The sequence below is a fragment of the Colletotrichum fructicola genome (assembly GCF_000319635.2).
Source record: "Colletotrichum fructicola Nara gc5 chromosome Unknown KSG_Nara_v1_contig03, whole genome shotgun sequence".
Taxonomy (NCBI): Eukaryota; Fungi; Ascomycota; class Sordariomycetes; order Glomerellales; family Glomerellaceae; genus Colletotrichum; species Colletotrichum fructicola.
The window spans coordinates 2,790,267-2,816,816 of record NW_027094053.1 but is presented as its reverse complement, the minus strand read 5'-3'; the positions used below and the strand labels follow the sequence as shown (position 1 = coordinate 2,816,816).

Here is a 26,550-nt window from a genome sequence, read left to right as displayed (position 1 = left end):
CTCCTCCTTTTACTAGAACGAGACCTCCGCGACCTCTCACTCTTTTTCTGCCCGCGATGTGTGGCGTTACATCCGTCAGAGCTTTCTTGGACTATTGCGAGGGACGAAGAGTACCAGCGGATCTTTGGCGAATCTCGTCCCTGTGTCCGGAAGTATCAGAGATCGCGGCCAGACTGGGATCCATCGCCATGGCTTACAAGCGGTCTCGACTACGAAACGATCAGGGTCGCCATGACACGGTATCGACTGGGGGGCTTGTGCCGCCCCAAAGATCTGCTGCCGATGAGTCAACACTGGTATGGTAAGTTTGACAAGAACGGCTACAGTCGCCCTCATGTCCACCACGGCACAGAGTTTCTGGTATCGAGAGGTCGAATGATCCTCTGTACCAAGATAAAGCTGCAAACCTACAAATATGTATGTTCCGGGACGTCGTCGATTAATATTGACAAGTCGCTTTACCTGGATATTTTGAGCAAGAGTGCAGACCGGTCACATTGTTGTGCGCACATGACTTGGCAGCGGAAATACCCCTTCATCTTCAACCCAAGTACGATCGAAACCCACGAGTCAGATAACTTCCAGGCCAAAGTTCGCCTGTCAAAGCGCCAGAAGAAAGTTTTTGGGGGAATTGAGACCTGTGATTTCTGCCACACAAGCTATACCTACTGTCTTCGCGATGGCGGTGGAAAGATTGACCTCATCTCTTATAAAGATCTTGGCGAAGGAGAGACTACGACGGACCCGAGGTGGAGGTCTCACCAATGGCAAGGGGCGGAAATTCCATTACAAAATATTAATCGACACCGGTTGGCCATTTGGGGTCGCTGGGTTTGGATTCGAATGCGACTTCGTCTGGAGGCAGAGTTGAGAAAGGCTAAGAAGAAGTGCTTCGGCTAGGGTACGCTGGGTGCCGTCGACGGGGATTCTCGGTTTACCTTATGTCAAACAACGATATTCATAGTAGACCTTGGCGTAAAGGCTCTAGATTACAAATTGCCCACATTCTATCCGTCAGTTCTGGCAGGATACCGCTACGTGGTACGCATAAAGACGACGTACACCCGAACTGGTTCTCTCGGTATGCCCGCGTCAGCCTCAATCATAGGCAAATCCCACAGTCAGGGGGGAACATTCCGCTCCTTGTCTCCCATACCTTCCAGAATCGGTGTAGACGTTACGCCCAGCCTGATGATCGTCTTGGATGTCTACAAATTTGGTTGACGGGCAAGCTTGTTCGCGCCCGCATTCCGGACCAGGGTGGTAACAGATGCGGATCTGACAATGGCATCTGGCCTTGGGAAGAAATCGCCTATCCACCTCCATGACAACACCAAGATCAACACATAGTCGGCACTACCGCGCCTCCTGCCGCGAGGCCCCCATCATCCATGGAGTATGCAAGGCCGACGGGATAGCATTTGACTCGCCTTGACGTAGCGGCGAAGCGGGAGCGCCCCTGAACTTACGCGGCCAGGATTCTTGGCGGCCCGCACGGGTGGATCCCGGATGCGGTCTTAGAGCCCCGAACCCCGGCGCCCAACGGTAATACCTCCGTTTTGATTGGCTGCCTGTTTCTTGGAGGGCCGGGCAAGGCAATTGATCTGGTCGTGGTTCTTCGGGATGTGGGAGCGACATTTTTCGTTCACCCGACGTCAGTGGAGATCGTGGAACATCTGGCTCGCGAAATGGTTGGCGGTTTGAGAATCTGAGCGCTGATGAGAAGGGGGATGACAAAAGCAAAGTCGCGATGAGATGAACATCTCTGGGGACTGTTCAGGGGTGCCTTTGGGGCGATGTAACGAAAGGCTTTTGATCTATTTGGGGAAGGTGAAAAGCATACGCGGAACCGTCGAGAGACTTATAAAGAGTGATCGTCTTCGCCGTTTGATCAGCGAACAGAACATCAGCTGAAATCTGTAGCCTGCATTTCCAGACACTCTCATTCGTCCGTCTTTACACATTCTTTAGCCCCCCGGTAACATTCTTTACAATGCAGTTCCAACTCCTCGCATTCGCTACTGCGCTCCTTACGGGTGTGGCTGTCGCCCATCCCGGCCATGAGCACGGCCTGAGCCACACTGAAATGGTCCGCCGCGGAAACCTTTCCAAGCGTTGCGCCGTCCAGGCCGGTCAGTTCAGCGAGGTCCGCAAGAGGCGTCACGCTGAGAAGCGCTCGCTTGCTAGCCGCCACCTCGCCGCCCGCGGCTCCAACGTCACCATTCACACCGAGGGCCCCCACTACAACACTCTGCAGAATGACACCTGCGTCCTGACCCCTGAGGTTACCAAGGGACCTTACGTCTGGCCCCAATCGCAGACTCTGCGTCAGGACATGAGCGAGGACCAGGCCGGTGTTCCTCTCTACCTGGATATCGGTGTTCTCAACATCAACACTTGCGAAGTCATGGAGGATGTCTTGGTCGATTTGTGGCATTGCAATGCTGTAAGTGGAACCCCTAATAGATTCTCAAGATATCAAGGAAGTAAACTAACGAGTTTTGCTCCAGACCGGCTCTTACAGCTCTTTCACCGGACGCGACCCGAACACTCCCTTCGAGGAGCTCCTCGAGCAGCTGAACATGACCATCGGCCCCGACCTGGATTTGCACACCGACGACACCACCTGGCTCCGCGGCATGTGGCCCACCGATAGCAACGGCATCATGGAAATGAAGACCGTCTTCCCCGGCTTCTACGTCGAGCGCACCATCCACATCCACGCCCAGGTCCACACCGACTGGTCCGTCCGCAGCAACGGCACCATCGTCGGCTCCAACATTGCCAACACCGGCCAGATCTTCTTCGACGAGGAGCTCAGCGCCCAGATCATGGCTCTGGAGCCCTACGTCAGCCACACCGAGATCAACCGCACCACCAACGACATCGATTCCATCTTCGCTGCTGAGGTCGTTGGCGGCTGGAACCCGAACATGATCGTTGAGCCTCTTGACGGCGAGGACGTCACCAAGGGCATGCTCGCTTACATCACCCTCGGCGTTGAGGCATAGATGTCATGAATGAGTTGGGCGGAGTCGGTGATTTTGAGTACATAGATTTAGAGGAAAAATGAAGCAATGATTTTGGCCTAAGCTTTGGAAAACTTCCATTTCTTTAAACATAAAGTTGGTCTACAACAACCGATTTATTGTATGTGAGCAGAGAGATAACCTCGACATGTCGTCAGTAGAGTTTGACCATGTGGGCACTGCGGCAGAAATTCCTCTGCGCCCAAGCTTTATCCCACCGGATGCGGCTGCGTTGCGATCCAGCATTGTTCATCTTATGAACCCCTTGAAACTTTTACGGCTCGGAGAATTTGCGCAATGTTGAAAGTTACGGGTAAGGCGATCTATTAATTACAGCAATCCACTCAACGCCGGCGGGATGCGCAACATTTCCGCTCTGTGAACCAGGCCATGTCCAATGGATGGAGCGCATATCCGCAGGAGACCAAATGTCGACAAATGCACAATGACGAGGTAATCAATCAAGATAAAAACAAGAATTAAAAAAAGGAAAAAGAAGAAGAAAAGAACTTTTAGCAAGAATCATCTCATCTTCTCGTTTTTTCCCAGTTTCTCAGACCCCCTCAAGGTCCAGTGTAAAACCGGTGGAAAGATCACGTCTGCAACTACTTGGATTAAGCCTAACGGCACTTCCAGTAGTTCGCCCAAGTCGTAAGACTCTCTCAAACTGCAATGCAAATGACATCAATTAATGCTAGGGGAGACCAGTCTCCAACTACGGTAGCGGCAGTATCGGGGCCTGCCGCCCGGTCGGCTTGTCGCCCCACAAATCGAGGAGCCGAAATCTCCACAACGGCATCAGCGCAATCGGCTCCTCAATTTAGCGTCGGCGATTCGTCTCGTCGGCTCCTCAAATCACTGGCCCATTGTGTCATAAGCTGTACTGATGGAAAGAAACCCGCCTAAAAGAAGACACCTTTCTTTTGTATAAAACCCGTTGAGAAGGAAGCTTCACATATCAACTTTCTTCTAACCAATCTCTTTAACATCAGATTTCAACGTCTAAAACAGCCATGTCTTTCGATAATTTTACCACATGGCAGCCGCATTTCAATGACTCGGTTCTCTCAGCCCGAACCGCCTTCAGTTTTCCTGCGGCTGTTCTCGTCTTCGTTCTTTTTTCCTACCTTCGAGGGCTTTACCGTGTTTACCTGCATCCTCTAAGCAACTTCCCTGGGCCAAGACAAGCGGCCAAATCGCATAGTTGGCTGTACCAACAAACCCAGAAGGATTACCCTGAAGATATTTATGAGCAAATCCATCATAAATATGGTGAGACTGCCCTTCTGATCTCTGTGATACCGGTTGAATGTTACAGCTGACAACGAGGGCAGACGCCAAAGCCATTAGAATCGCGCCAAATGAGCTTCACATTACCGATACGAACCTTTACAAGGTTATCTACAGGCAATCTAACCCTTTTCCCAAGAATGAGCCTTTCTACCTGGCATTTAATGCGCCGTCTCCCACGGTCTTCACCGAGATGGACGAGGCTAAGCACAAAGAACGGCGACGCATGCTGAACCCCATGTTCTCGCGTGCAGGTGTCCTCAAGCTGGAGGGTCTTATTCGTGAGCGATTGGCGCTCTTGGAGATCAAGATTGAAAGGCTTCGTGAGAAGCAGAACATTGACTTTTATGATGCGTTTCGGTACGTCTCTCTATGAAACGGTTAATCTTCTTGACCCCTGATTCATTCTGCTTGGTCCGTGGATTGACGTCTCAGCAGACTCGTGACTACCAACATCATTATGGAGTTTTGTTTTGCCGATAGTCGCGGTATGCTGGAGGAGCAGCCCGACAGTTTCAAGTCGCAATTCCTTACAGCTTTCAGCGTTGCTGCATCGGCGCTGAAGACCCTGCAGCAATACCCCTTATTGCGCATAGTCAGCAACGCGATCCCTGTGGGATTGCTGAAAGTTGTCTCTCCAGAACTAGGCAACCTCATTCATTTGACCGATGTAAGTAGCTCCTGGTCACAAGACTTCTTCAAACCGGTAGTTGAAGCATTATCTGTCTGACCCCGAGTCCGTGGAGTTTAGTATGCGGAGCAGTGTGTGAACCGCTGGCGCAAGTCTGACGGATCAAAAGCGGCTGTCAATCATCCCATTGTTCTCGAAAATCTGACATCGCTGTCGGATGTTGCATTGGTTGGCGAATCTCTTGATCTTTTGGTGGCCGGGTCTGACACGAGCGCTACGTCCGTGACCACCGCTCTCTTCGAGATTCTGCGTAATCCCGCCATAGAGAAGAGATTGATCGAAGAGCTTGACGCTGCTATTCCGGACAAGAATGATTTGCCCCCGCTCCAGACTTTGGAAAAGATCGAGTATTTGGTGAGTGAATCATCAGACAGTGCCATTGGGTTTTACTTGAAGACTGACTGATAGCACTGATAGACCGCTTGCGTTAAAGAAGGCATTCGTCTTGCTTCAGCAGTGCCTTCTAGGCTTCCACGCATCGTGCCTCATAACTTGTCGGAGCCTCTCGTTGTAGACGGAAAGGTTGTTCCTCCTGGTGTAAGTTTGACTTAATGCTGGCTTGGTGTGAAAACCCACTGACTATGACAGACCATTGTGTCTATGTCAGCTCATACGATGCATTCGAGTGTTGATCTTTGGGGCCCTGATGCTCGATTATTTAACCCTAATCGCTGGTTGGGCCCCGAAGCAAAGGGCCTGGATCAGTATCAGGTCGCTTTCAGCAAAGGCGCAAGAATGTGCATTGGCCAAAAGTAAGCTCAAAGCAATTTCGCTCGTGTTGATACTTCATTTGCTGACTGCAGCCCCAACCTCTAGCCTGGTGCCCGTTGAGTTGACACTTATTCTCGCTTCCATCCTTCGAAAGTACAAGATCACCTTTCCTTCTGGATTCTTACCTCCCAGACGAGTCGACAACTTCACTGTAGAGTTGGAGGGAGGTCTTCCTCTTCAGGTGTCACCGCGAGCCTGAGTTTAAAAGAAGGGTGCCGGGTTAGGCGCAAGCTTCAAAGCTGCCAGGTCAGCGCATGATGGTTTTCGAATTGGCAGGACGTGTACTTCTTGCACTAATTCATAGTGTCTCTGTCAAATAACACAATCAAGTCTTTCAAAGTGACAGAGAACAACTGCCCGATTTGCCATTCCTTCAGCGACGACAGAATGTTGATGGCTTGATTCACGGCCTTGGAGTGACCTCCGGGCATGTGGATATCACCAATGCCAGCAACGAATGGACGTGCTTTTTTCCCCGTCTGTATCCAATCCCATGCCTCTTCACGGTCGCTGTCTTCGTCGAGTCGGAGTATGGGGGGTTGGTTTTGCTCAATGTAGCTCTCGCGGCATGCCAGCAACTGGGTTGTCAACGAGCTGTTGTACATCCAGAGAGTAAGGCTCGCGATGAGCATTGCGCAAGGTTCTTGGTAGCCACAGGAGGAACGGTTTCGACACTGGCGAAATATCCTTCCAGCATGAAGTGCCGCAGACCTCGCCCTATCTCCGTGCTCTGAAACCCATGCCATCAATCTTTGTCTAGTCTCGCGCTGCTTGAATCGCGTGACTCTCCATCCTGCAAACGCATACAGATCCTTCAGGGGTAATTCTATAATAAGACCAATGATATGATAATACTGAATTGCGACGGTTCTGATGCGCGTGGAATTTGGTCGCTTGGTCGGATCTAAGAGCAGCCAAGTCCTTGACCAACGACTCATACCAGAAGTGACTCGTTCCTCGTCGTTATTCACTGCTGAGAGGCCTTGGTTTTCGACCTGTTTCAAGAACAGGTGGTCTCGGAAAAAGCAGAAGAGCAGGAGTAAGAGTGCAAAACCCCCCACGTTTTCTGACAATGGGTTCTGTTTGTATAGTGACTGCATTTCTTCCCGTAATGTAGACAGGTCGTTGTTTTCTAAACTGTTAGCACTCGGAGCAGGCAGAAGTTTCCTCAAGAGGCAATTTCGAGCCTACCTTCGCATGCCTTTTCCCATGCCGAGGCAGATGACTTCTCCCAAAGTCGTTCATGACAAGGAAGTGGCATTTGCGTTGCGAGAGCCTCTGTAGGCACAACTGGCGTGAGATCGAAGAGCAGGCAGCATTGACTATCCAGAAGCTACGACAACGTTAGACTCAACAAGTAACAAGTGTGAAGCGCGGTAGTAGCTCACCCATAGACCAAACGCCGTACGTCGCAATACTTCCCACTCAATCCAGGCTTCCCACTGCGTTTGGACGTTCGACGGCGCTGTATCTGTGTAAATGGTCGTGGCGGCTGCCTCCAACCGAGGCTCAAGTTTCCCCAAAGTGACGGCCAGAATGCCTCTTGTTACCTTACTCCTTTCCACATTCTGTTTGTCGTTGGAGAAGGCCATTGACACCTGGCTGAGAAGCACTGTTTGAGCTAGCCAAGCCGGAATGGTGTCGTTTGGTGGCAGATTCCCGACCTATACTTTGTATTAGACGCTAGAAACAACCTGATACAAAAGGGAACATATTACATACGTGGTGCTGTGCAGCATGGTAGACAAATTGGTCAAGTTCAGTCCCAGAACACATTTCTCCAGCCAACTTTGAGAAGCGCCGCCCAACATTACCAACGGCCAATACCAGCAAATACGGGGCGAAGTTGGGATCGAACGTTGGCCGATGGATTATGGGTAATATGTCGTGGAACTCTTCGAAGTAGAGCTGTATGAAAGCGTTCAAGGTGTTTAGAGATAGGCTTGAGAATGAATCGACAGGTCTTGTCATACGACTCATCGTGCAAACCCATGCACTCAGATCCTCAAATGTCTCCGAGGTGAGCTCAGGTACGTGACCTAAGTTCTCCAGATCGGCGTCTAAGCTCGGAGATGCTGAAATGAGCGTTTGGTCGTGCTGGTGCTGGGTTGTAGATTGAAGTAAGAGAGGAGTGGACACGGGATCGATCGTGAAGGTTTCACCAGTCGTTCCCAGTGCTGGCCAATTTCCAGACGGAAGATTTGGAAAGGCCATAGGACTTGCGAAGTTCACCATTTGCAGTGCAGCATTGTTAACATGCAATTGTGCTTCGTTCCAAGTCGTGGAGAAGATCTCATCCCATGCGGTGGGAGAGGCGTCACAGGTGACGAGTGCCATATCTGCCTCACCGCCTGTATTCATGGTGTCAAAGTCAGATAGGATGGGGGTTTCCAGTGGGCCTATTGAATGTGAGGGTAAAGTTTCTACTGATGCCCTCTCCGACTCAGTGACGGGTCTCGTGCTCGTTGATCTAGACTCTCGTCTGACGTGAGACTTAAACCTCGAAGACTGAGAAGGGGCCGTCAGTTATCAATGATAGGAGATCGCTTTGCGGGATGAAGAATTCTATAAGGTCTTACCTGTCGGGCGCGACGAGGTAAATATTGACATTGTCTTTCCTTTTGCGCACATCTAGTACAAGGTTGCAGTCCGTCGCCATCGCACCTCTGTTTGGCGGTGCGACAAGGGACACAAGCTTTGGCTCCCCGGATCTTGTCGGCCACCTTCAAATTTTGCTTAATTGAGGGTTCGTGGACCAATTCGTGTCGCTCAAGGGTGTCTCTGTCAGGGTTCTCGCCTTCAGTACTTGTTTTAGATATATGGGAATACCTCTTGTCCTCCGAAGTCAAACACACCTTCTAGAGAAATGACGCCTGCATTTGGAACAAGCGAAAGGCTTGTAATCCTCATGGAGGAAAACGTGCCTTTTTAGATGATCTTGGCGCTGGAATTCCATGCCACATCCCGGGCAAGGGAAAACCGATCTTAGTTTGTCAAGGGGTGACGCCATTCCGATACGATGACAGATGAGAAAGAAGAGAGCGGAGGAATTAACCAAATTAAGTCCAGTCGCGGGGAAGGAAATGCACCAAGTTTACGATGAGGGCCGGCCCGCTTTGCATTGCCGATGTCCGTCACAGTGGGAGTTAGGGGCCTACTTGGCTTGGGAGCTCATGCACAGCAAACGCCAGGGACCTCCTTAACAGCGGAATCAGTTGACATGGGGCACTCGGCGCGGGGCCGATTTAGCCCCCGAGCGGTGGATCGTCGTTGAATCATCACCCTCACAATTGGTCAGTTCCGACTGCATGTTCGCCAATTCAATCGTTCTCAGTCTATCTCTAATTTCAAGTTGCAGGCATTGTTCTATCAAACCAGCCGCGAAACAGCACTGAGTCCGAGGTCGTCGTACTCAGGAACAAGTTTCTTTCATAGGTACAGTGTGCAGAATGTTTCACACCCCACAACTTCCGGGCTGAAATGTCGGCCAAAGATCGCTATTTAATACGGATTGTCTCTAGAACACGTAATACGCCAAAGTATTTAGCTTACCTTCGTTGAAATGGAACTTCGCACTGCCAGAAAGAAAGTTGCTTGCCCTACACAGCCACCGGCCGAGGGTTCAAGTGGACCATGAGAGGATGCTTAGCCCACACACTGAACGAGCGACCCTTCTGCAGCCAGTCCATGCTCTCTGCCGCAAGTTCGATATCGAAGTTCCAGATCACACGAGCAAGGAACATGCGCATCTCAACATACGCCAAGCTAGATTTCATTAGCAAAAGAAACGGTTGAATACAATACTTTTCGAGTCTTACTTCTTTCCAATACAGTTGCGCGGACCAAAGGAGAACACATTCATACACTCCTTTCGGTCACCGGCGAACTGTGAGTCGTCAAGCCACCGGTTGGGGATGAACTCGTCAGGTCGGCTAAAATTGCTGCTGCTGTGATACATGGCCCAATGCGGAACTGACAACACGGTCTGATGGATTGTTAGAAATAATGCATGCAAGCAATTTTGAATTTTGATAACATCTTGAACTCACATTTCCTGGGACTCTCTTTCCCAGAACAAGATTGCCCTCCGGTGGTGTGATCCGAGGCAAAGCATTGGGTGCCGGAGGAAAGAAACGCAGGGTTTCCTCAAGAACAGCCTGAAGATATGGAAGATGCGCGGTGTTGATAGAATTCATCTCTGACTCGGAGGTAAATGCAGATCGAATCTCTTCAGCCAACGTCTTGAGGATCGCAGGGTGTGTAGTCAGCATGTAGATGGCCCCTGAAAGGGCAGTGGCTGTGGTCTCCGAGCCAGCAATGATGAGTCCTTCGGAGTTCTCGTTCAACTCCTCACGAGAGACGGTCTGTGTACCACGTCAGCCTCAGGTTTTCAAACGTAAAGTTGCAAATCATCACACATACCAAGCCACCTTTTCCAACGGTCATGCCATGCACCAGGTCAGGTCTGGCATCTGTCAATGTCAAGCGCTTAGACACCTTCTCTCGTGTAAGTTCCTTGTGCTCAGCCGCCTTTCTAACAAGTTGAGGGGTGACGAAGAATGGGAGCAGATGGTTCGCGACTGGGAACCGAGCAAGTGCAGACCGCATAGCCGAGGTCTTGACATTTGCAAAGACCAATTCGACCCACGGGTGCATAGCTGATTGTTGCAGACAGCCGAACGGCTCTCCAAAAGTCAAGTCCCCAATGATATCGAAAGTCGTGTAGTTAAACCACGCACAAATGTCAACCGCTTTACGGCCTTGTTGGCTGTTCTCATGGAGACGCTGGATCAGCAAGTCGATGTAGCCCCTGATCATCGGTTCCTGGTCTCGAAGCGCTGCTGACGAAAATCCGTGAGACATAAGTCGCCGGACGCGTGAGTGGTCAGTTCGGTTGAGACCGGTGATGAGTGGTGGGACAGCGTAGAAAGCCGCCTTGCCGTTTTCTACTTCGCCCGACTTACGGTGGCCCATGATCGCTTGCCACGCCTCTGGTGACGTGAAGGACAGCTCATTGGGACCAACTCGAATAACGGGGCCGTACTTTTCGTGCATATCGCGGAGCTTGACGTGGTAAAGCCCGCCCGTGTAAGAGCGAAGCCACGGGATTTGGGAAGCCGCCCATAGCTTTGGGCCAGGATACTTCCGGAGAGGGTGTAGTAGTATGTTATATAGCGGAAGGAGGACGATGAAGTATACGATGGCCTGTTCGAGGCTTCTAGTCAGCGCACATGATAGAAATCATCACAAATTGAGAACAAACCACACTGATTGCAGCAGAGACTGCCGCTATCACCGGGTAGGAGTCTGCGAGACCCGTAAGCCGTGTTGTAGGCAAAGCCATGTCCATATTTGTAATAGAGAATGAGTGAGGAAGCGCATGCCCAATGTGTTTTGTGATGAGGTGATCATAGAAACTTATATACCGTTTCTTCTAAGGTTCCATCTCCATCTCCATCTCGACCAAGCCCCCATGATGTACGGATAGCTCCAGCCTCCGAGTCAATATGCTTGCTTTTTCTCCACGACGTGAACTCTCGCTTCCACGTCATAAACAGGCCAATTAGTTCTACAATACGTTTGGCGAAGGCGGTATGTTGTGGTGCATTGCAGTACTATATGCGCCGAGGGTTTCAGTTACCACATAATTCCCCGTATCATATCGCGGCACTTGGAGCTGCGACGATCGCGGGATGGAAGGTGGGTGACATGCGGGAAGCATGCGGGCGTCATACGGCATCCGGCTGCAACGTGCGCACGGGTTTTCGGGCGGTTCGAGTTGCGTGGTCCACTGTAAAATTACTGGAGTGTCAGCTACCGCCACATTTTGGGCAGAAGTCGAGACTTCCGAGCTCCTCTTTCTAAGACGAACCAAGTCATGGGTGGTGAGCTTAAACGAACGGGGCATCATCGGGATAAGGCCGACCGGCAGTTGAATTATAGGCGAGATGTAAGCATGTGCTTACATATTGGTAGATCATTCATGAAGAGGGTTCATATCTCATATCAATGTCAGCATTAAAACAGATGTCATTGTCGATCATGACTTCTTGCAGACAATCGTCATCTCGACCAGCCAAATGCTGTCGCAAGGTTGAGGTCCAACAGACAAACGGCCAGCATTGTTCTCAATGATCAGCGTGACTATTTCGAGAGCATGTAAGCTCTCCCAGAGTGGAAGCATCAGCATTCACGCTCCTAATCTTGCATCTATTCAATGTTTGTACCATTCACAGAAGACCATCCAGAGTGACAGTCCACAGAGTAGTGCATGATTTGCACGTGATTGGAGGCGTGGCTCATCAGCTACATGATGATAATAAAGCAAGACATGTATTCTTACTCAGGCCAATCAAGTGGTCTGGAATTAGCAAAATGCTTACTTTTCCGCCGCTCCGAATCCTTTCGGAAGCCTCGACCAGACCAGCTGTCGAGTGGTAGTGGGAGTCTCCGTGGTGGGGGCGGCTGTAAGCCACTGTTCCTCCCTCTAGTTTTAGGTACGCACAGCCTAGCATTCTATCCGAAGGTGTTCGGAACTTACAGTTCGCCGGAACGTTAATGCACATCTAGATTAACACGCGCGGAACTTGGTTGAGATAAAAGTGAAGATGTTCCCAATTTTTCAACTGCTTCTTCACTTTCAAACTATTTTGCTAGATGGCTGGTTTTGACATGATAATCTCTACCCCAATCCAATCATCTTCATCAACCATGGCGACTCTGTTAGCACCTTGCCACATCATCTCATACGCAACTCTACTGGGCACAACCCTCTTCCAGACCTTCGTCAACACCAAAGTTTGTTACAACGAGCTTCCGAAGACTGCTTTCACAACCCTACAAAAACGACTTTTCCCCATCTACTTTCGATGTCAATCTATCTTGCTGGTTGTAACGGCACTCACATTCCCGCCTAGTGGGCCAGCATCTCTACTGAAAGACAAGCGGGATTGGGTTCCGTTTGCCATTGCTGGCATCACCGCAATCCTGAACCTGTTCATCTATGGCCCCAGAACGAAACAAGCGATGATTGATCGTATTCATCAGGGTAATGAAGAGTCGCATTCATTTCGTCAATATATTGTTGCTAACACTCGAATACAGAAACTCGCGACGCAAAACAGCCGGACGTCGTTGATGAGATTAGCCCAGACATGCAAGCCTGCCGGAGGCGATTTTCTCGAAACCATGCCATGAGCATTCATCTCAATTTGATCTCAATCTTTGCCATGGTATGGTACGGCGTCAGACTTGCGTCCCGGCTGAAAGTCGAGGTGGATTGAGCGGCTTGTTGCTCCGACAAACCCGAGATGCACTTAGGCTTCTCTAGTTTCCTCTGGCTGATGGACTGCATGAATACAGCTTCTGTATCATTAGCATTGAATTAAGTAACTCAGACTCGTTAGAAAGAACTTTGCCCAACCTCCTGTAGCCCACAAATATCGTTGGTGGCTCTGAGTTGGCTCGCAATTGATTCAACAGAGGCTCGAAGAAATGTTCCTGTCCAATAAGCCGCCCAGACACGAACTCATGACAGGGCTTGGCCGACGTCATGGTGCGACAATGCTCAAGTCATCTTGAATTGTGATTACGATCTCGTGGCAAACTCTTGCAAGATTTCAGGGCATCAAATCATTCTATTACTTCTGTTGTATCCAATGTGTCACGCTGGAAACCTTTACAGCTCCTCAAACTCTGGCAGCTGCCACGGGCTTCCAACAGCAGTAGATTTTCTATATACCATTCATTATTCATGCTTTGTCATTGAACTTCAGGCACACATGACTCACGGGTCGTAGTGCAAGAGCTCCTGTGGTCCCTCGGATCCAATGTCGTAAAAGTCCTTGCAGTCCGAGAATGAAATCTTTGGCTGTCCAGCGTAGAAGTCGTCATACTTGGCGTCAAGAGCATCGCGAAGGTTGTTGACAGTTCCATCGGGGTGGATCTGACTCCAAGGGAGTCTGCAACTCTCCGCCTTGCAGCTTTTCAGGACTAAGAGAAGGGCATCCAGGCGGTCTTGCACAGATGACAGTGGCCTATCCAGGAGTTGGCCAGCTGCGCTACCAGCCAGGTTGTCCATCTGGCCCGGGTCCTTCTGCTCTGGGCGTCAGCAATCATTCTATTCGCAGCTTCGGAGTTCGACATGTCAACTTACCTTCATGTCGTAGAACTCGCGTTCATTGCTGCACCATACGGAGTAGAACAAGCTGTACCCATCACCAAGAACACGCATGGCTTTGTAAGTGTTGTTGGCCGAGACTGCACAATTTAGTCAGTGAAAGCTCCGTTTCGATTCCACGGTTCTTCTCACCTCCTCCAAAAACATCATAACCACGTTGCGTGCCCCAGAACTCGACGTTCACGTGATCATGCTTGGGATCGTTCTGTGCCTTCGCGATCCCGTCTTCCAAGAAAGGGATAGGTGACCCATCGAAGTCATCGCGGAGGGTGATGTTGGCAATTGAAAAGATGGTGGGCGCGATGTCAGTGTGGGTAGTGACAAAGTCCACCGTCTTTCCCTTGGGAACACCGGGTCCACGGATGAGGAACGGAACGTTGATGTCCTCCTCGATGGCGCAGGTCTTTCCGGGCTTGAGACGGTGCTGGCCAATGTGAAAACCGTTGTCGGAAGTGAAAATGACGTAGGTGTTGTCGAGAACGCCGGCATCTTCGAGACGCTTGAAAACAGCATCGACCATCTCATCGACAGATTGCAGTGTCTGGAGGCGGCGGCGGTAGTAGTTGTCACCGTAGGCGATTTCAGAGGAGTTGAGCTTGGGGATAATCAAGCCCCAGTTGGCCATACTAGGCTGTTTTTTTTTTTTGTCGTTTTAACATACTGTTCCTTTGACAAATACTTTGAAAAAAAGGTCGAGACTTACCTTATCTGGGTTGAAATTGTAAGTCCGGGGAACTGTGATGTTGGGGAAAAGGTTCTCATGTCTCTTGGCGGGAATCGGTGGCGTAGCTCCGGCGCTTGTCTCACCACCAAGGCCGTTGTTGTGAGGCCCAATGGGCGCAATACCGACGAAGAAAGGCTTGCTGCCGTTGAACTTGAGGGCGTCATCTAAGAAACCAAGTGCCCTCTCAGCGACCAGATCATTGCTGTACTCCCCGGGGTACGTCTGAGGCGGGCTGTCGTTTCTTTGGAATGTCGCGTTCAAGTAAAGGTAGGTGTTGGGATCAAGCAGGACTAGGCAGTAAAGTTAATTGGGTTCCGATCATACTTCAGCTTCCCGGTCACTTACAATCACTTCCGGTCCAACCCTTAGGGTGGGGGTTGTTCCAGTTGTCGGTGCTATGGGCGTTGAAGAGCTTGCCCGTGTAGTAGGTGTTGTAGCCAGCATCCTGCAGCCAGACAGGCAAGTACTTCTCATTGTATCCCTGAGAGACAAACTTGGGATATCCACCTGAGTAGAATTCTGGTCAGAAAGTCTCGCGATGGAACGTGACAGGCTTTGCTCACCATGAGGCGGAGTAACGTAGGTGACATTAGTGTTGTGAGCAGCTTGGCCTGTCAACAAGCTGACTCGCGACGGGCAGCAGATCGAAATAGTGCAGAAGTGCTTGCGGTAATATGTTCCCTCATTCACGAAGTGCTTCTGCACGAACGGCATGTAGTCGAGTGAGCCGAGCTGTTCATCCTGGTCATCGGTGAGAATAAAAACGATGTTGGGTTGGCGCTGTTGAACGTTCTGCGCTACCACGGCGCTGGCGCTGAGCGCCGCGGTCAATAGCTTTGGCAGACTGAGAAATGACATTGCAACAATTGACCTCCAACTTCCGAGAGTGTCCAACAGCAGCAAAGATTCACAAGCAAAGCGCGGAAGAAGAAGAACCAAGCCCTCTCCCTTCAAGCTCGCCGTCGAGGCTACACCGACTACATATCAAGAATTTCATTACCATGCGCTAATTAGCAATGACGGACAAGTGCATCATTTCTCCGACCTCACAGTCCCATCGGCTTCTACGCAGTACCTTTCGAATGTCACTCCAAAAGGGGGCCGGGCCCCGACTCAAAGGTGAACTAGACGGCGGTCCGGGGGGCCCCGTGGTAACGGGTGTGGATACTCGGCCGTCCATGTCCCTTCCGTTGACCAACCGGGTTGGCTCCATAGTTGACCAAATGGATACCAGAGCCATATCAACGGCTGTCGCCATCGGGTCTTTCGATTTCGTCATCCTGTCAGCTAGCCTAAAATCACTACGATCACCACTTTTTTAAATGGAAATTGGGAGATATTCTCGGACTTTGGCCCTGTTGTAGAAGAAAAGGCTCATGTTGTCAAAATGGGGCCCCGCGGGAAACGTTCCTACATATAGGTATCTCTTCGTACCTATTGACGTATGTCTCGTCAAAAGTCCGAACTCCGAGTAGCAATTGGGCTACGAGTCAAAATTTGGTGTCTTTTTAGGGTCAGTCGGAGCTGTCCGCCTCTCGCTTCTCGTGCCGGAGGAGGTGCAGTTTGGTGCAATTCGTAGTTTGACTCGTGTCGCCTACCCTCCCGTTTTACACTAGAGGCTCAGCTGAGAGTGCTCATAGAGTATGAATTGGCGCTACGGCTGAAGTTGCAATAGAACGTACGGATATCCCAAATCAATCGATTATGGTCCAGAATTCCAGCTTGTATGACAGCTACGATGATTGTATCACGACAATGAACATCTCATTAGGTTGACGGGATTTTAATTGCAAACAACTACAAGCACGAATTGCACGAGATATGTTGTTGGCATGAATGCATTCGACATCACCGTTCAAATGGGAATTGAGAGACTTCTGTGAAAAATTTCTGTTCGTAGTAGCATACAGCTTTGTGATTGAGGAGGTATGCCGAAACATGGTGTAGCTAGTATTGATTCAGTGATAATTGTTTCTCGATCCAACTGCAAACTTGAATAAAGAGTGTGTGTTCCTATTCTCGGCGTCAATATTCGTGCTGGAGCTATTTATGAAAAGATTCCAAGCTACGCGTTACATTACGTATGAGGGTTTTGCTAGTTAGCATAGAGCATTCGACTCAGCACCAGATCCAGGGTTTGAGAGTTCGATGTAAGTGCGCAAGGTATGATTCAATAATTGTTCAGTGTAGATTGACATGAAATCTAAGTATTATGTATATCATTAAGACTCGCAATTCCCTATGATTCCCCCAGCCTAGGTATACCATCAAACAGAGCCAGCCAGCTCAAAAGACTCCACGCAACGCTGTGCCAATTTCCATCAAATGTAGACTATTCCTCGGTTCGCTCATCCAGAGATAGCAAAGGTACTTCTGGCCCTCAACCTCGCTCCGTAGAAGTAAAGCAGCCAGATTCCAATGATTCCAATCGTGCTCAGTCCACCGAGCAGACTCGTGCCCCTTGCGACACCTAAGTTGCCATACAGCGGTCTCGCGAACAGGATGCTCGCAAACGCCAGCGCCGACCGGAAGAAGTCGTTGCCGGCAAACAGGCTGGCTGCGTACTGCGGGTAGCTCAGCGGTACGTACACGAAGATGCACTGCATTACCACGAACACTGTGGCGCCATAGACCGTGATTCCGATCGTCGGCGCAATCCAGTGGATTGCAGGCGATGCAGTCCACGCGAAGATGAAGAGACCGATCGTGGGGCCGAAGGCTGCAGGCAGAGCAGGAACAAGGCGGCTCTCCTGCACGGGGAAGCCGAACTTGCGGATGCGGGGGATCATGTAGAAGGCGAGGTAGGACATGTACATGGCGACGCCGATCAGGCAGGCGACCAGGATACACAAGAAGACGAGACCGATCTGGCCGAGGGACATGTGGTAGTAGACCGGGTAGACGAGGGGGAAGACCTCGAAGAAGCTGTAGTAGATGCCGTAGATGATGGCCGTGTAGGTTTGAACGAAGAGAATGGCCGGGTCCTTGAGTGTGATCTCGAGGGGCTTGATGAGGGCGTCGATAACCACGGCTGAGGTCTTGAGGTTCCGCTGGTCGATCTCAGATTGAGACATGAAGCGCGAGTTGCCGGTGAGCTTGCGGAGTCGTTTGGCGCGGCGGAGGAGGATGTTGGGGGCGGAGGTCTCGGGGAGGAAGATAAACATCACGATGAAGACTGGGGCGGCGGCCCAGAGAATCTCCCAAAGGGACCAGCGCCAACCCTTGGCTGTGACAGCGTAGCCTGAGAGGAGGGGGCCAAGAGCGGGACCTAATTGATGATTAGAACGATATTGATAAGAAATACGATTGGGACTTGCTTACCGCAGTATGCAGAGCTAGTCCACATGATGAGTGCAAATGGGTAGGATAGGTTCATCATGGAGTAGATGTCACCTAGTGATGCAGCTCCCGAAGCAAGGCATGGAGAGCCGAAGAGACCCTGCAGGAAACGGAGGACCATCAGACCGGCGTAGTTGTCGACCAAAGGCGCAGGGATAGAGACGATAACAAAAAGAAGCATTGTAACAATGTAAATCGGGTTGCGGCCTATTCTGGGGATCTCGGAAAGGGGGGAGAACACCAGTGGGCCGATGCCGTAGCCCAGAACGAAGAGGGCGAGGCCCAATGAAGCTTCAGTGAGATTGACGCCGAACTCGTTGACGACACCCTCGATTGAGCTCGTGTATATTGCTGATGAAGTATACACCACAAATGTGTAGATGCAGATAATGGCAGTGATGAGGAGGCGCTTGTTGTTAGACCAATTCAGGGGATTGCTCAGGTCGTCGGAGAAGTACCAATCCACCAAAATAGCACCATCTTTGGTCTTCTTCGGTGCGATAGGTATACTCTTGGTCCTTTCAATCTCGTGAGCCTCGTCGACTTCCAAGCGTTCCTGTGAGTACGGAGCCGTCTCCTCTCTGCTCCGCGTCCGAGTGGCCCCGACACCGTACGGTCCGGCGTCAGCTGTCTTCTCCTTGGAGATTGTGTTCTCATCGTCGCTGTGGCTGGAAGCGGAGGAGCTGGCCGGCGCCGGTGATGTTACGGCCGGGGTGGGTTCGGCGGTGTCGTTCTTCTCATCGGGAGAATTCATAACGTCAAGCCATTGTTGCGGGAGCTGGAAGTCGGGCTCTTCTTCCGGGTAGCGGAGAAACTTCGTCCCTGTGAGGAGACGGATGAGCTGGCCCACCGGGGCGTCTATGATTAGGTTCGCCATTGAGACGTTGTGTGATGATGTGGCTTGGGCGCTGGTATCTATGATGCCAATCCTGCGATGGAGAGATGTTGGGTTGGTTGGTTTGCTGTCGCAGGCTCTAGACTTATGTGTCTATGCCTTCAGGTCAAGTATGCTTGATGTTGAAGCTGATGGAGTGGTGGAAAAGAGATTCTAGACATGAGATATTCATGGCATCTATATACTCATCATCATCTCGGACGAACAATGGAACAAGCCTCTACATCGACACCAAAGGGACTAACATCGCGCCTAGCACGTCAATGATGACCGAGCAGGTGTCAACCCTTCGTCCGTCCGTGGCAGCCCGGGCTTACGAGCACCATTAAACGCGACGCGGAAGAAATCAAGTCCCCTTTCTAGCGCGTGTTGATATCAATTATGAATCACACCGGATCGAAGCTTTCGAAGCTACCGGAAAGGGAGGATGGAGCACATGCATGGTACCGCCTGTCTGGGTTGCTGTCGTGCTCCAGCTGCGCAGGGACTGGGGCACTCGGTTTCCCCAATGGGCAAATCTGATTACCACGTCTCAAATCTGCTGCGGTAAGATCTAACCGTGTCACCGGGCCATTGGACCCCCGTTTCGCGTCTGGACTTTGCGATTCATTCCGAGTCGTCTGGAGCAAGAGACGACATCATCTAGGGCTGACGTGACGCCGTGGGGAGGGAGATGGCTTGCGGGCGGGCGCTGGAGTTTAGCACGCTAGACCCGTGTAGGGAGTTGGCGTTCCCTGAAGGTGTAGAGCGCGATAGTGCTGATGGTCAGACATTGGTGCTTCCATGTAAGATTGAGATAACGGGCGGTACATGACAGAATCACTAATCCGCCCCACGGATTTTGGTGTATTTATCAGCGAGATCTGGCATCCCTCGTAAATCTGTTTGGAAGGATGTCTGTGATTGGTTTGTCCGCAAGGAAGAAACCTAGCTAATGTGCGGTTGGGGTCAAAAGCTTAAGCCCAATCGTCATCCCGCGCCGACTTACAGGTTACACCATTCTCGAATGGGAAAATGTTTTCCTCCGACTCTTATAAATCCGTATGCCGCCAAGCAATTAGAATGCCTTTTCTATGTTGAAGCTTAGAGCCTGAGAGAAAGCCGTCGAGGTGCGCTGGTGTGTGGCTTACGTCGGCAGATGGCATGTCAGGGACGTTTGCAGCATACAGTAAGCACCACTGTACAAAATCCCCCTGGCCGTTTGGAAGCTTCTTCACGAGACGTGAGGTTGTTTAACTAGCTCGAGATGATGATTCCAGGTGTTCACGTCGTCTCATGTGCTGAAGCTTGGATGCCCCTGTGGCTGCCAATAAGGCAGACCCTCTCAAGCACAATGGTCGAATTATTCAGCTGAGAGGAGTCTGTCAGCAGAGCCCAAATTCATATCGTTAGTGCCTGAGCTACGTCTCATGTCTGCATCCCGGCAACAACGGTTTAGATAAGGTTAATTGACGGCAGATGAGTCACGCCGGACCACCCTCTCGGGTTTCCGGTTGAGATCGGGACAAACGAACGTCCGGATGTTGCACATGGCTCTCTGGTGGTGAGCGGGAATAGTGCTAGTCTCCGTGTTTGCTAAGTCCGACGCGATTAACAGCTCTGGAATCCTCTGCAGCAAATGGATCTTCAGTAACAACTATCAAGCTTGATTCATCGTCTCTCCAGCTATCAAGTATGACAAAACTATGTTTTACCCTACTAACATACAGCCATAACCAAGATCCGAAAGGCTTTTCTGATAGATTATACTCTTCTAAGATGCACCCTTCTGTTTGGGTATCGCAAGGTTTCGTCTACCTCATGCAGAAATGACAGAGCTCATGTCTTTTATTCTACCCCCCTGCTACTTCATTGACTTCCTAGGCAGCCTGGCTTCTGAGCGGTCACATATGCTCAACATATCGGTATCCATCACAGTTCTCGGGATACCTCACCTTCTTTCCAGCTGCCGGACTTCAGTTTAGCGACCTTTCGTCAAGTCTTCCTGTCGCATAGCCTTCTTTGAGGTGGAGTCTTGCTATCCGGGCGGATAACTACCATGTTAGTTGCAATAATTTATTTTATATCAATGATTCTATTACTCCTATTGTCCCTGTCGTCCTTGTCGTCACTATCGTGCCTGTATTCCCTATCGTTCCTGTTATCGTTATCGTTCCTGTAGTCCCTATCCCTAACGTCGTCTCTAGTCGTCATTATCCTCACTATTATCGTTGATGCCTACTATCCGCCCAGATAGCAGAACTCTTGAGGTTATGCTGCTTATAACAAGGCCACCTTCCTCAAGAAATCCGGCCGCGATAATCAGATAGGTCTTTGTGCTTTTTCTTGTATCTCAATGAGATGAGAGTCTCAAAGCTACAATCTGAAACTTGTCAAGAACAAGTCCGGCCTTCCAATTACACGTTCATTGTGTGTATGGTCTGAGGAGTTTGTTGGTCTTCTTCAACGATGTCGCACTGGGTCCTCTTGAAACTGGCCTCAAACCAGTCGCCGTTGGATCTTACGCGTGTTCAAGATGTAAGCATTATAAGATGCCCATCGTCCACAGCCCCTGATTGCTCTCAGTACACCACAACTGCACAATACCACCATTCAACACCGTCGTTGCAACTGCATCATTGTCACTTGCGCCCCATCAACAACACTGCAAAAACGCCCATCACCTAGAGAGTCACATCAACCAGATTATCATCTTGAACTATCGTTGCCCATCCGAGACAATGGCCTCGAGCAGCAACCCGGATCAACTCAATGACGAGGACGCCATGTGCGTGGACAGCCCCGTGGAGCAACAGTCGCCTTCAGTAAGTCGAAACTTGGACCTGGATTTTGACGTTTCACAGGCCATGGCCAAACTTATGATCGAAGAGAATGTGAACGCTGGCGAGCCGATGTGTCTTGACGAACCAGAGACCTAGCATGCCTCGGATGCAAACAGACAATGTACTGTAACCGACTGCGTCGTCTACGACATACTCGCTCGCAGCGGCATCACTGGTTACATTCCCTGATAGCATGTGTTGTGTCTACCTCTACTTTCAAGTTTTTGATGTCTAATTAGGAAGACAATAGGTAGACAATAGGTAGACAGTGACGAATACAAGGAGCTTCAGCAGGTATCATGAGATCGTAAAGATGTCCTGGGCAACATTTAAGTGGCTTTACTTGGTGTCGTGATCTTTTGTGTTTTCTACCCTCAAAATAACTTCAGGGTTTATCGAGTTCATCTGACAACGCACGTTTGATCCGACCTATGCCTCTCCATACAAACAGACACTAACATTTACCAAGATCGATTCAACAGCTGATCAATATATCATAATCATCACGACGTCCAAGGATGCCTCTCGTCAGAATCGTCCTCCAACCCACCAGTCTCCTCTCCCAGCCCTGTAGTCCTCTTCACCTGCTCCGCAAACGACGCCATCAGCTTCGCAATGCCAGACTGGACGTCCATGTTCCTCTTCTCCGCCTGCTCCACCAACCACCAGACACGCTCATCCTGCGCATCGAGAGACTTCCTCACAAGCACCAGCAACGTCTGCTGGCTGATCCATGCCTCGGGCTTGGCGCCAGTCTCCGGGTCGGGAGCGTCGCCCAGCATCTCCACGCACTTGTACGCCATGTCGAGGTCACCCGCCATGACATGCTCGAAGATAACGTCCGCAAAGACCTGCCGGTCGCCCTTGAGCGCCAGCTCCGGGTCCTCGGCCACCAGCACCCGCCGCGCCTCCGCGTCCTCGCAGGCTTGCAAGAGATACCGGACCGTAACGTGGTTCGGGGGAGCCTCCGTGTAATTAGGGGCATTCCTGTAAATCTCCAGCGCCTTGGCATACCCATGCGTCTCAACCGCAGCCTCGACGAGCACATTCAGCGCCGCTATCGGGATCTTATACTCCTTCTTCAACGCAGCCAGCGCCTCGAGGGCTGAATCCAGGCTCTCCGGCTCCTTCTTGACCCACTCATAGATCGAGCGCGCGCTGGCGTACGGCGCGACGGAGATGGCGTTGAACATGATACACAACACCCTCAGCGCGCCCTCCAAATCCCCGACGCCGCCGTAGCAATCGATAAGCGGCTCGTAGTGATGCGCCTGCAACTTCCCGCCCCGCTGCGCTATCAGCTTATTCGCGTTCGTGACCAGTTCGAAGTCGTGGTGCCGCGCCGCCGTGTTAACGATGTTCAGCAGCACGCCCTCGGGCAAGGCATACCTGTCCGCCTCGTACAGCCGGCCCCAGACGTACCGCGTGCCCTCGTAATGGTACGCCTGGCTGCAGACGTCCAGGAGCATGTGCCACATGGACAGCGGGCTCTCGGCGGCATCGTCGGCGGCCGCGGTGGTGTGCGCCTTGCTGTGCGCCAGCCGGACGGCCTCCTCGACGAACCCGCGCTGCGCGAACATGAAGATGAAGATGTCGTAGACCCACGGCTGCACGGGGACGTGGTTGTCGATCATGCTCTCCAGCTTGTCGAGGGCGAGCTCGAACTGCCCGTCGCGTAGGAGGCCGAGGGCGACATGGCCGTCTGCTTCCGGGTTGACTTCCGTCCAGGACTGTTTCATGGCTGCGAGGACCTCGTTTCGGACGATGTAATCGGGGTGGACTGCGAGAGCCTGTGTTCCCACTAGTTAGCTTATGAGATCTGGCACTTTTTCTTCTGATATCGTACCGCTAGCGCTGCGTGATGAATGGCCGGCGAGGGCGCCAAGTGCAGCTCCCTCATCTCCGCAAACAGCTGTGCCAGCATCGCTGCGGAACCCTGAACGTCTGCCATGGCGACGACCAGGTGCTCGTACAGCGCGGGGCTCAACTCGGCGTCGCGGTCAGTGACCAAATGTGTTATGATCGTCACCACCTTCTCGAAGCTCTTCGGCTGCCCGCGCAAGACTTCCAGTGCTTCGTACACAGCAGCCTCCGGCGCAGCTCGCAGCGCTTCTATTGGGTCTGGTTTAGAGGGGTCCCGCGGTCGTTGTCTCGCCGGCGGCTCGTCTTTGACGGGAACAAGTCGGCTTCTCGCATCTTCAAGCTCCTTCTGCGTGGCAGCTTCGTGGTATGCGCCGCCCCCGTATCGTCGACATTGTGTTCGGACTGCGCGGGGTCGAGTGGTGAGGGTGGAGGGGAATCGAGGTCTCGTTGCTGGCGACGGGCGGGCGATGGCTGGAGAGCTCAGTAATTTTGCTGCGGCATGTGCGTCGACGGAAGGGCAAAGGCAGCGCCATAGGCTGTCGAAAACTATTCGGGATCCCGACATGGGAGTTGGCAATATTCGGGGTTCGCGTTTCTGCCAAAATACTTGGAGCTGTACCTGGCAGAATTCGGAGCTTTCGTCACCGAACATCCTGGCCGGCGCGGGGTCACGTGATATTCAAAGACTGTTCCTGGACAGCTCTCGAAGTGCAGCAATATGAACACGGGCAAAGCACTTGAGCAGGATCTTCATCTCATGGATATCTCTTGTTTGATTGTAGAGTACTTAAAATGATTCATTCGGCGTGCACGCGTTTCCAGGCCCAGGTAGCTGCTGGTGATGCCTGGGGAAGTCTCCAACCGTCAGCCCAACAGCAGCACGCCCTGTCCCTCCGTCGCGAGACGCTCTTTGGTGGGTTCCATGGGCAGATGCTTCTCTGCTTTGGTATTATTCTGGATTCCGGACCTCTGCGTGGTCCGTTGCGCCGTAGCTCATTCTCGCATTCCTCGCAGTCATGGAAACCTCCCGCCTCATGATGATGGGCCGCGGCCCCTTCCACGGCCGCCTCTCTGTCCTCTGCCACGTCCCCTGTCTCCGCCACGGCCGCCGTGGTCGCCTCTCGATTGTCCGCCCCTGCCTCCCCGGAAACCTCCCTGGTTGTTCTGCTGGTTCTCCTTGACCAGATCGATAATATCGTCGGGAACTCGGAGGTATTTAATCTGTTGCAGCGCGTCAGCATTCCGTGTCACTGGGTCTAAAATGGGTCGCGGGCCATTGTTCATACGTTGTTTCCCTTCACGTAAACCTCGGGTATCTTAACGAACTTGTCACCTTCCTGTATCCACGTCAGTCGAGAGCGTCCAACCGATGTCGGGGGGGAGGCCGTCGCGTACCGGACTCGTCTGCACGACCTCCTTCAACGTCAAATTCATCCAAGTGTCGCACATGACGAGGTGGCCGTTCAGCGTTTCGCCGTTCTTGAGCTCTACGAGCATGGGGTGCCCTTGGGCAGCGTTCAAAAGACCGAGGGGTAACTGCGAGAGCGGGCCAGAATTAGCCAAACATGCGGTGGCAAAAGCGAATAAAACATCAGAATCACAGTCGCCTCTGCATGCTCTGAGCATGAGATGCGGCGCGGGCATACGTACCATCTTGCAATCTGGGCTGCGTGAGCTTGCCTTGGGAGAGGGAAGCTGGGAGCTCGACGCGGCGGTTTGCGGTTATGCGACCATCAGGAATTTAGTGGGGCACTTTGGTTTCGGTGAGCTTCAGGTGTGCGTATGCAACAAGCGAAGACCAGCGGCGGCGGACCCTTCGCTCTCACCTTAGGCCACTGTGGAACAGTGAATGACGTAGCTGATTCGTGGAAGCGAAGAACCATTAGAGCTTCAACTACACCATCTACAAAATCATATTCCGAAGTACACAGGACATCTTCATGCAAACTGCAGCTTCTTTCTCTCCCCAGAGCATCGTACCAGCAAAACTCACAAACCAGCAAGCCACGCAGACGAAAATCGACGGGAAGGAACATCACACCAAAATGCAAAAATTTGACCAACGCGGGGCTCGAACCCGCAGCCTTCAGATTACTGTACCACTCGAGAGCGGATAGAAGTCTGACGCGCTACCATTGCGCCAGCCGGCCAGGTTCGGGATCTCCAATTGTTGATTGGAGGCGTTGGAAGCCGAGGTCAGTTTGTGGCCTAAGTAGCGCAAATGTGGAGAATCCGTGTTCGCCCGACCCACACCTGAAGATGCGAATCACTCGAGTTGACGGCTGTGTTTCAATCAATCGTGATGCTGATCTTTCTTTTGCTCAACCTGTATTCTCTTAGTTTCAGAATTCTTTCTTACCTCAGCCTCAGTCGCGCGCAGTCGCCTCTCAGACTTCATCACCCTAATGAGTCGTTTGTCACGAGTGCTACTTCACATTTTAGCAAATGCCATTTCAACTCACACCGGTTGTAAATGGGAAAATTGCTCCCGACACCGCGTCTGGATATTATGCGCTAATCTTGGAGTCAATCGACTTTTAATAACACGTCAATGTCAGATATACGATTTTAGCGAACACTGTCAGCAGTAGACGCTTTCTATTTCCCTTCTAACCTCGCCGTCGATGCCTGCTATGTTTCCTTCAGAAACCATGATCAGACCGTATGATACCCCTGAGAGGCCTATCCGCCGGCATTACACAAACATGCAGCTGATGAGGCCAGAAGAGGCTATGAAGATTGAAATGAAAGGCATAGAGAAAGCGCTGCGTTAGCGCCTGGCCGGTTTATCTACCAATCTCGAAAATATGCCACAAGACGGTGTAAGACAACGTAAACGCCTCACTCTAGATAGGCACTCCATCTTATTGAAAGCAGAATTTAACATCCATCGAATCACATATGACTAGCGTTATCATCTGTTAACTTATGTGCTACACTAAACTGC

General features: G+C 51.4%; 8 protein-coding genes across 8 annotated transcripts; 3 read left to right on the top strand and 5 right to left on the bottom strand.

The window, feature by feature from the left end:
* Nucleotides 1-1,993: 1,993 nt before the first annotated feature.
* CGGC5_v005556 (uncharacterized protein) lies at nt 1,994-3,011 on the top strand (the record flags this gene model as incomplete). The annotated part of the gene is made up of 2 exons (XM_032030508.1): nt 1,994-2,446; nt 2,511-3,011. The coding sequence occupies 2 exons, from the start codon at nt 1,994-1,996 to the stop codon at nt 3,009-3,011; spliced, it is 954 nt and encodes a 317-aa protein (XP_031890122.1).
* Nucleotides 3,012-4,042: 1,031 nt separating this feature from the next.
* sdnE-5 (Cytochrome P450 monooxygenase sdnE) lies at nt 4,043-5,766 on the top strand (the record flags this gene model as incomplete). The annotated part of the gene is made up of 6 exons (XM_032030509.2): nt 4,043-4,301; nt 4,364-4,679; nt 4,758-4,989; nt 5,071-5,364; nt 5,428-5,547; nt 5,599-5,766. The coding sequence occupies 6 exons, from the start codon at nt 4,043-4,045 to the stop codon at nt 5,764-5,766; spliced, it is 1,389 nt and encodes a 462-aa protein (XP_031890121.2).
* A 308-nt stretch (nt 5,767-6,074) lies between these two features.
* klf1-3 (Zinc finger protein klf1) lies at nt 6,075-8,142 on the bottom strand (the record flags this gene model as incomplete). Its single annotated transcript, XM_032030510.2, has 4 exons — nt 6,075-6,913; nt 6,973-7,114; nt 7,170-7,445; nt 7,504-8,142. 4 exons carry the CDS (start codon nt 8,140-8,142, stop codon nt 6,075-6,077), a joined length of 1,896 nt encoding a protein of 631 aa, XP_031890124.2.
* Nucleotides 8,143-9,380: 1,238 nt separating this feature from the next.
* CGGC5_v005553 (Trichothecene C-15 hydroxylase) lies at nt 9,381-11,131 on the bottom strand (the record flags this gene model as incomplete). Its single annotated transcript, XM_032030511.1, has 5 exons — nt 9,381-9,546; nt 9,600-9,766; nt 9,831-10,145; nt 10,204-10,986; nt 11,045-11,131. 5 exons carry the CDS (start codon nt 11,129-11,131, stop codon nt 9,381-9,383), a joined length of 1,518 nt encoding a protein of 505 aa, XP_031890123.1.
* A 1,361-nt stretch (nt 11,132-12,492) lies between these two features.
* Nucleotides 12,493-13,064, top strand: CGGC5_v005552 (putative mitochondrial outer membrane protein; the record flags this gene model as incomplete). The annotated part of the gene is made up of 2 exons (XM_032030512.1): nt 12,493-12,829; nt 12,886-13,064. 2 exons carry the CDS (start codon nt 12,493-12,495, stop codon nt 13,062-13,064), a joined length of 516 nt encoding a protein of 171 aa, XP_031890126.1.
* A 395-nt stretch (nt 13,065-13,459) lies between these two features.
* ARS-4 (Arylsulfatase) lies at nt 13,460-15,542 on the bottom strand (the record flags this gene model as incomplete). The annotated part of the gene is made up of 7 exons (XM_032030513.2): nt 13,460-13,514; nt 13,572-13,876; nt 13,937-14,040; nt 14,093-14,591; nt 14,664-14,974; nt 15,030-15,191; nt 15,248-15,542. 7 exons carry the CDS (start codon nt 15,540-15,542, stop codon nt 13,460-13,462), a joined length of 1,731 nt encoding a protein of 576 aa, XP_031890125.2.
* Nucleotides 15,543-17,032: 1,490 nt separating this feature from the next.
* Nucleotides 17,033-18,900, bottom strand: mfs1-5 (Transporter mfs1; the record flags this gene model as incomplete). The annotated part of the gene is made up of 2 exons (XM_032030514.1): nt 17,033-17,952; nt 18,006-18,900. The coding sequence occupies 2 exons, from the start codon at nt 18,898-18,900 to the stop codon at nt 17,033-17,035; spliced, it is 1,815 nt and encodes a 604-aa protein (XP_031890128.1).
* Nucleotides 18,901-22,243: 3,343 nt separating this feature from the next.
* CGGC5_v005549 (putative U6 snRNA-associated Sm-like protein LSm4) lies at nt 22,244-25,256 on the bottom strand (the record flags this gene model as incomplete). Its single annotated transcript, XM_032030516.1, has 6 exons — nt 22,244-23,530; nt 23,587-24,074; nt 24,755-24,824; nt 24,890-24,940; nt 24,999-25,139; nt 25,254-25,256. 6 exons carry the CDS (start codon nt 25,254-25,256, stop codon nt 22,244-22,246), a joined length of 2,040 nt encoding a protein of 679 aa, XP_031890130.1.
* Nucleotides 25,257-26,550: the final 1,294 nt, after the last annotated feature.